Consider the following 9,398-nt stretch of genomic DNA (forward strand, 5'->3'; position numbering starts at 1 on the left):
AGAAAGTATATGGACCTAGTTCATGAAACTTGGCCACAAGGTTAATCAAGTATTACTGAACATCCTGCCTGAGTTTCATGTCACATGACCAAGGTCAAAGGTCATTTAGGGTCAATGAACTTAGACCATGTTGGGGGAATCAACATCAAAATCTTAACCTAAGGTTAAGTTTTTGAAATGTCATCATAAATTAGAAAATATATGGACCTAGTTCATGAAACTTATACATAAGGTTAATCAAGTATCACTGAACATCCTGCATGAGTTTCACGACACATGACCAAGGTCAAAGGTCATTTAGGGTCAATGAACTTTGGCCGAATTGGGGGGTATCTGTTGAATTACCATCATAACTTTGAAAGTTTATGGATCTGATTCATGAAACTTGGACATAATAGTAATCAAGTATTACTGAACATCCTGTGCAAGTTTCAGGTCACATGATCAAGGTCAAAGGTCATTTAGGGTCAATGAACTTTGGCCAAATTGGGGTATTTGTTGAATTACAGCCATAAATTTGAAAGTGTGTTGGTCTAGTTCATAAAACTTGGACATAAGAGTAATCAAGTATCACTGAACATCCTGTGCGAGTTTCAGGTCACATGATCTAGGTCAAAGGTCATGTAAGGTCAAAGAACTTTGGCCACGTTGGGGGTATTTGTTGAATTGCCATCATATCTCTATAAGTGTATTGGTCTAATTCATAAAACGTGGAAATACGAGTAACCAAGTATCACTGAACATCTTGTGCGAGTTATAGTAGTTTTCAAAATCAGCACTGCTGCTATATTGAATCGCGTGATGCAGGTGAGACGGCCAGAGGCATTCCACTTGTTTCATATTACATTTTCTTTTTCAATTTGTTAAAAATGTAAAAGTCAAGATAATTGAATAGTCAAATGGATAATTGATGCTTTAAAGATTCTATATATTAGTATTATTATTATCATAATTTGAATGGAATAAAAGAACTTGAAGTTTTCATCTTTGGTCAACCATTACCTGAGGAGCTCAAAATTAGACCATTCTGACATCAGGACAAAAGATGATTTTTATTCTACAGGCTATTTTTTTTGCCACATTGTGGCTATTTCCTTTATTTCAAGGTGTATTTTTGTTAGCTCTACAAGCAATTGTGCCGTAAAAGCATATCACATTATTCTGCTATATGAGAAAATTGATTTTCTAAATGTTCTTGAATGTTGTTTATGGCAGATCTTGTGGCAAATTTTCAAAAAGAGGGTCGCCCCAAAACATTCAATTTTGCGAATTTTAGGGGTGCGTCTGGCAGTCGTGGGGCAAAATTACCTATAGCCATCATGAATTTCCTGCACTACCTGATCCCTGCCCTCTTACAGGGTGATCTAATTGGAGAAGAAATTGCCTTGACTATTTGACTTAAAGAATCTTGACTTCTGTCACTAATTAAAGTTTTAGGCCGATTTTCAATTCGATACTTGAAGGGCAAGCCAATCTAAACAAAAAGCTAGCATGTATAACAAGAGAAAATTCAAACGAGCATCACACTGAAAATTTCATCAGAATCCTATTTTACATCCAGTTTTGATGGAGAAAGAACCCATGTGTGTAACCTTTGACTTTTGTCCAGAAATCTTTAAGTTTGTTTCATGGAAGGTAAAACTTTTCGGTTTTTATTTCATGTTTTGCCAGGAACCCAAGAAGAGAGGTATCTTCCAGCTAGTTGATTCTGGGAATAACATGTCTGCTTCTAAGATTGTAGAGAGGATCATTTCAAACAGGTAAAGATCAGGAGGCTGATTGCACTAAAGGGTCTTTGCAAGAATCGTGTCTCGTGTCGCTCATTTATTATGATGCGCCATGTGAAACACATTTTAAATAAATTACCTGCAAACATATTTTATTCATCCTTTAAAGTAAACAAAATCTTTGTTTATAAAATAATGTGATATATCATGAAATTGTATACAAACTGATTTAAATGCTAGCTAACAAATTTTATTTGTTTATCATACATTTCAGAAATATACAGCGCATCATAAAAGATGGGCGGCAAGAAAGACGGTCCTTGGAAAGGCCTTTTCGTGCAATAGGCCCCTGGGCCCCGTAACATTAATCCTAATAGTACCCAATATTTATAACACGCTTTTTCCAAATAACCCAAAGTGCTTACGGTTTCAGATTACCCAATTAATACAAAAACAATACAGAATGATTAACATGTAAAACGAAGGCAGTTGCTTAGAACAAACAAGTTTTTAGGGACTTCTTAAATAATTCAGTTGTTGGGGATTGTCGTAATATGAGAGGGAAGTTTGTTCCATTCCATTGAGGATGCAACAGTGACGGTTCTATCTCCAGTCTGTTTTTGTTAATACTGGATATGTTAATCCTAGCAGTTGATTTTGGGGCTGTTTTCTATGATTGATTCCAATGACTATTGTGTGTGATCAATTGTAAAAAAATAAGCACCATGATCAATCACTAAGCTGTATGTGACTGGGTCCTGGACCTTATAGTAGATCACATTATTAAACCATTACCAAAGATAGGAGATTGATTCAAAATCACACTCAAATTGAGTTTAAATTTGATTGTGTATTTCAAAGATAAGTTGAGATCAAACATTTGACATTTTAATTTAAATTGAATCAATCATAGAAATTGTTAAGCTGAGCTGGAATGGGGTAGATAAATAAGTTTAGATCAAACATTTGAAATTCAAAATTAAATTGAATCTATCATAAAAAAAATTGATCGAGCTGGAATGGGGTAGGGGCCCCGTGGCATTTTTTTTTGCCTAAAATCTATTACAGACCATTTACCTGGTCTTGTTACTGGAATGTTGTTACTGATCCAACCTATCTTCGGGGAGCATGGTCGACAGCCAAGACCTTTAGGAGAAGGGGCTTGTAAGCCCCACTGAATCATATGTGGAGGAGGGGGTAGAGCGAGGGTAAGGGGAATCAAGCCAGTTCAATGGGGACAAAATGGATTTGAAACTTTGGACTTCTGACTGGCTATTCTCTGTTTTTCCCCTCCCACAGGATCAGGTTTCAAAAGAGGAATAAGGACAAGGAAGAAAAAGAAATGAGAAACATCCGTCTGATCGAAGAGAAGAGACGAGCATCATCGAGGAGCTCTACCGAAGAACAAACCCCTCTCGTGCCTGGTGAACATTAGAACTATGCAATGCGATTTGTTTTGCAGAAGTGGGAACAATTCAGTGTAACCTATATTGGAACAGTGCTTTGGAAAATGTACCTGTGATAGGCTCCCGCCTTGGAGGTGAAATAGATTTGCATGCATCCAGACCTTTATGCTAAACCTTCAGTCACAACAGGGGCTAGTTTCACATACGACTTAAATTATGGTAACCACCGCGGTAACATGACTCAGCAGCCAATCAAAATCAAGGTTTCCATGGTAGTTGTCACAATGGCGAAATTCTGCTCAGGAATGATGAGAATATGAAGTGGACATATTGAATGGTATTTGAAGCGTGCTTCAATTACACTTCAGTAGGATTCGTGATTGATTGTATATTGTTCTCCGATCAATTGCCTAGCTTTTTGCTACAGAGAGTCGAAGTCCCTGTTTCATGAAGCTGAGCGATGATTGTGGGGCTGATATTTACAATTGATCATACACAAGCAATGCAATCAATCATAGAAATAAGCCCCTCGATCCATCGCCAAGCTTTATTGTCACAGAGTCCAGAGTAGCATACTGCATTATTTCTCTTCTCATTCCCATAGAAAGAAACATCTTCCTCACATGTTTTAAAGGTCCACATGCATTCAAATGCTGCATTGTTATGTGTACCGCACATGTGGCATATTTTCAGTTTGTCCGTTAATGTTATATTCTGACAGTATTCAGTTCTTGAAAATTTGATCATAAGAATAAGAAAAAAAGATTATATTTGTTTAGGGGTATGAGAGACTGAGAATTCAACTATCTAGCTGATTTCAGTTATATTTGTTTTTGTATTTTCGGTATTCAGTGTTTTTTTTTTTTTTTTGGGGGGGGGCTAAATATCTAATGATTTAGTATAGAAAAGCAGAAACCAAAGCCAAGACCCCCTCTAACCCCTCCCCATTGTAAATGCTTTTATAGGTTTGATATTGGTGTATGCTATGTTTATGAAATTATTTCCAAGGCCTTTTCCTCTCCAAGTGTATCGTGTACATATAAAGATAAAATTTAAATATATATGTAAAATCAAAACTTACTAGGTGGTATCTCAGCCATGGTTCAGTAATCACAAGGCTAACATAGACCACACTTTTATGGAGTGCCATTTTTTGACTTATTCACAAAGTAAAGATTTTTTAAATCCTGCACTGGAAATTTGAATTGAGAAGAATATGATGAATTTACAATGAATTTTATGGAATATGTAGGGAGTAATATGTAACCCAGCCCTCTATAGAAGTATGGTCTAAAATTCTTGTGTAGTCTGTGGCTAAAAATAGTTTTTTTTTCATCACAATACCACCCAATGAGTTTTTTTCATTCTGTTGTATGTACTACCATATATTGGTACTCAGTCATTTTGCTTTGTAGATAGTATTACAAACAGGTTGTATTTTTACCTCTGTATGATGAACAAAGTATATGTATTCAAGAAAAAATAAGTTGCTCAAAAAGTACTTTTTTAGTTTGAAATTCGGTAAATGTATTTATGACTTGGCACAAAAATGTGAATTAATTTGAATATATTACTGCATCTGTTATAGATGCAACACCGAATTACATACATTCCTGCAACTTGTGTATGACTTGCCCATACAAAATGGTGCAATGAATACAAATATGATGATGGCAATATGCAAGAAAAATTATATTATATTCCAGAATTCTTCGTATTTGGGTTTCATATATCAATTGAGGTAAATTGTAAATAACCAGTGAAACTATCAAAAGTAGCTTTTATTGGTCAAACTTTTCAAAGAATGCATAAATTAACATTTTCAAACAAAAGTAATATTTTATACTATATAAATAGTTTGCTTGCAGGTATCATTTTTTTTCAGAATTTTTTCCAAAAAGTCCTTAAGGCCATAATTATTCAATTGAGCCGCAAATTCTATACTTTGCAATGGGAAGATATTTTTTCGGAATATCTTTTCAGATGTATATATTCATGAGATACTTATGTAAATATATGAACATAATTATAATAGATGAATGCAATATTTGCATAATTGCTCACCATGTGAGGATAAAAACCTTTTTAGCAACCACCTGTTCATAAAGATCACCTGTCTTTTGATCTGTGCTCTGGAAATGAAGCCTGAATTACCCCCAATAAAGACCACATTGGGTGATTTCAAGTTCGGTGATGATGTTGAGACTGTGAAAAAGGTTGCTGAATCGAGCTCCAACAACAAGCTGGGTTTAAAGGGTAGATACAGATCAATCATGTTATTGATAAGCGCAAGACTGTCATGCCTCTCGGTTCAGCAGACAGCATTCAACACCAGCACTCAAGACAAATGCTGGCCAATTTCAACTCCCTCATTTCAAGTGTGATGTTGTGGCTGGTGTTGGTGTTTCCACAACACCAACACCAGATTTCAACACCATGCTTCAAGTTGAAATCACCCATTGTCTGTGTCCTTTGGAAACAGTTTCTCATCTTGGATTTATAGAGACTCAAAAGACAGACAGGACTTTGTCACTGTTTTACCAAGTTGCGTGTAATCACAGGTTCAAGTTAAGCTTGACAATTGGTATTTAATCGGTAGTGCAAACTAATGAATTAATTCATGAATTTATTCTAACCAAACATATAAGTTTATACAATACCATGAATGGTATTTAGGACCCAGAGAGAAACAAGGCTTATGACGGGCCCTACCCAAAATTAAGATTTTGGGCTAAGTCACATAGTGCGATAATAATGCACATTTCAATTGATTGCCTGATAGTCTGTGCAATATGATCATGGTGTGTTGGCTAGGTTTGATCGTATGCAGTATATATATATATTTGTGTCTATATAAGAACAATTTTATTATGCAACATTGTTTGTACCATTATATGTATATAAAACAAAAAGAGTTGAAAACATGTATATGAATTTTCAGTGCCAGATTCCTAGAGCTTGGCATGATGATATATGATTGTGTGCAGACCCATACATACAAGTCAATCAATGAATGCCTTGCCATCTACTGACAAACTATCTGTGATAGTGGAGTGGAATGTGTAAAGGCTATACTGTTACTCATGAAAATATGAATTATACCATTGTTGCCACACATTCGTGAATCTGCCGAAGTCAATTTCTCTTGAAACCACAGAAATCTCTTTAACCTAGGCAAAATTTGACTATATAATATGTAATCAAGACTTGTTTTCATATATTGCTCTTCAACTTCCTTTCTTGAATTTATTATAGTTAAATATAGAAGATCATATTACTGTATTTCCAGTTAGAACTAATAGATTGGTCTTGATGTATACAAAGATGATTGATTTCACGGAATAATTACTTTTTAGTGATTCTACCCATCGGTTTATATAGTTTATCTGAGGAAATATTGGCTGAACACTAAACCTAGTTGATAAGAGTTTGCAAATGTAGAACTTGATATGGTGAATCCTTCACCACTTGTTTTTCAATCACATTTTTATATGGGCGTTGGGTTGACTTATAGAGATTTTCCTGTTACAAATGAATTTGTTCCATACAATTTGTTCCATACTATATGCAGGTTTTTGAGGACTTTATTAACAAATGTGATTCCATTACAATGTGTGATATTTAACCAGGGAAGCATTTCATGAACAATTTAGTCAGTGATTTCCACAGGCTGATTTCCTCACAGCCAATAAGATGCGAGGATTTGCAGTAGCCTGTAACAATAGTGAACATCATTGACTGTATGTTTCATGAAATGCTCCCCCGAATAGCTGTATCAGCTGAACGTAATTTTATCTTTGGTTTTGAAGGTATAGAATATTGAAACTAATCGAATCATCTTCCATCAAATTGGTGGCGAGGGTTTACTGAAAGTTTATCAATAATACAATAACTGAAGAAAACTAAATTGTCTTGGATTCCTTATTTAGAGTGATTGCATAAATTGAGATGTCAGTGTAGTGAGCAGGGCTGGAAAGTCGAGGCCAAGACTAGACTAAATATTTGTCTTTGAGGCCGAGACATTTACATACGGCATGTTTCTACAGAGAAGCGTTATAAAAGGTTTATCTTTTCCGCAATCAATAAACCGTATCGCCCATAATCAAACCCGTTTCTACAGAGCGAATAATCCGATCAACTCACATTCCGCATTGCAGAACTTGTGAGAAACCGTATTTTGCGCGATGCGGTTTATCAATAAACCGCATCACGTCTGTTTCTACAGGGAAGTTTTTTCGGAATTCTGGATACTTAGGCAGGTAATATTGTGTAACTATTCTCTGTAGAAACACGCTGATAGAGAGATATACTGAAGTGTGTGTCAGTTGGAGTATTGTTGAGTAGTCTGCAGGCACAGACCCTTGGTTTTCGTTATTTGCATAGTGCATAATGCAGAGTCTGAAGTAATGAGGCTATATTCACTATGTCCTGTGGCTGGCTCTACCAGGGGAGCATTTCATCAACATTTTTGTCCGACATGTTGTCAGATCTGACATCTTTCCTTGATTTTGATTGGCTGATAAGCAATGTTACTATGGTGACTGTCGGATAAAATAGGACTTGTCGGATAAAACGTCTGACAAGTCCTTTCATGAAACGCTCCCTTGGACACGCAGTCTAGTCTTCATTTTAGACATGGTTTAATTGGTTAAAGTGTCAAATATGAGTCCATGCTTGCAGACTATTCTATGCGCATACAGATATAGTTTGCTGTAAAACAACACTCGGGCCTGATGTCCTGAAGTCTGGTTTAAATTAGCCTTGTTGGGCTTTTCATAAGATACGAGCGACTTCACAAACAACTGGTTGTCCTTTCTTGTGGTATTAAAATGATGATACACTATAGATGTTCAAAGGTGTTGATTTATTTCCTAAAGAAAGGATCTCCGGTCGTTGGTAACGTTGTTTGTAAGTTGCGAACAGCTTTATGAAACACCTACTCAATTTAACTCTGCTAAAATCATATGGGAAGCCAAAATTGTCAAGTTTATTTACATTGGCCCATATTCTGAACCCGAGTTTAAATTAAACCCTGGTTTAAAGTTGTGGTTTAACTATGGAGAGCCAATTGAGGCACAAATCCATAACAGTACACATCCAATTTATTAACTCATATGACATCCAAATTGTCAGGGAATGATAACTGAAGCATTTTTCATCATTAAGAAATCAAAAGGAAACAAAATAGTAAACATAAGAAATATAAAATATAAACAGAATGTTAGAATTTTTGGCTCCCCATAACTTTTAGCACAGACTTAGACCATGGTCTAAGTTAAACCAGACTTCAGAATACAGGCCATTGTCTTTCTTATGTTTACTTTGCATGTTCTTCAGTCTTTAATGATAAGAAAACGTTATTTCTTGACAGTAATGAATAGGAAATGAGCTGACCAATTTAACATGTACTGTTAAAAAGATTTGTTGGCACATTTGGCTATCCTCAGTTAAACCACAACTTCATACAATAGTTTAAATTAAAACAGAGTTCAGAATACAAGCCACGAAGAACAGTTTTGGGGGCGGTAACCTCATTTTTTGACTGATTTCAATAAACATGGTATCAAAATGCTTAGCAAAGATGACACTCCATCAAATAAGCCAGTGCCCCATTGACTTTGAAACATCAACCTTTTTTTAAACGAGATTATCCCACCTTTGTTCTTTTTTTTTCTAGACTTAGAAGAAATTGGATTTAACTTACCAATGGCTTCTCAAATTCAGTCATCACAATATCAGCATGAATTCTGCTTTAATCTAGCCTCATACAGGTTTCTAGATGCTTCAGCCAACATCAACCAAGGAGGCTGCTATTTGGGATTAAAGGTTGAAAATCAAACTGAATCATGATGGCTGCTAAAATGTTGACTGCCTCAATCTGCACATGTCTACTTCACAAAATCTAAAAGATGCAATGCCCAGAAAACTACTGGAAAGACCCTGGGGTCTCCTCCCAGTTTTATGATTTCCCAATAAGTATTTCAAGCAGCTGTTAAAAGGAAAACCTCAATGGGCTCAACTAAAGCAGACCTATACAAAGTTCACTACCCTGCACACAACACGCAATAGACATATAAACTCAAGTCAGTCATAGCAAAAGAATCTCTCACACACTTCTCTCATACACTTCTCATTGTTGCAAAAGATCTATGGTACTCCTGGGGGATATTTCATTTTCATTATCAGGACTGACTTAATTGTCGGTGCTAACAATATCAGTGAAATCCTTGGTTTTGATTGGCTGTGAGGCACTTGCCTCTGACTG

The 9,398-nt window shown here is 35.8% G+C and overlaps 1 protein-coding gene across 2 annotated transcripts in view; it reads left to right on the forward strand.

Moving 5' to 3' along the window:
* The window catches only part of LOC129269518 (ethanolamine-phosphate cytidylyltransferase-like), a 29,616-nt gene extending 24,364 nt beyond the window's left edge, over positions 1 to 5,252 (forward strand). For both annotated transcript variants that reach the window (XM_054907026.2, XM_054907027.2), the window contains 2 exons: positions 1,672 to 1,760; positions 3,027 to 5,252. In XM_054907026.2, the coding sequence (XP_054763001.2) occupies positions 1,672 to 1,760; positions 3,027 to 3,162 (225 nt within the window). In that variant the 3' untranslated portion in view covers positions 3,163 to 5,252. The remainder of the gene's footprint in view (positions 1 to 1,671; positions 1,761 to 3,026) is intronic.
* The last annotated feature ends 4,146 nt before the right edge of the window (positions 5,253 to 9,398 follow it).

Source organism: Lytechinus pictus, chromosome 10 (assembly GCF_037042905.1).
Source record: "Lytechinus pictus isolate F3 Inbred chromosome 10, Lp3.0, whole genome shotgun sequence".
NCBI lineage: Eukaryota > Metazoa > Echinodermata > Echinoidea > Temnopleuroida > Toxopneustidae > Lytechinus > Lytechinus pictus.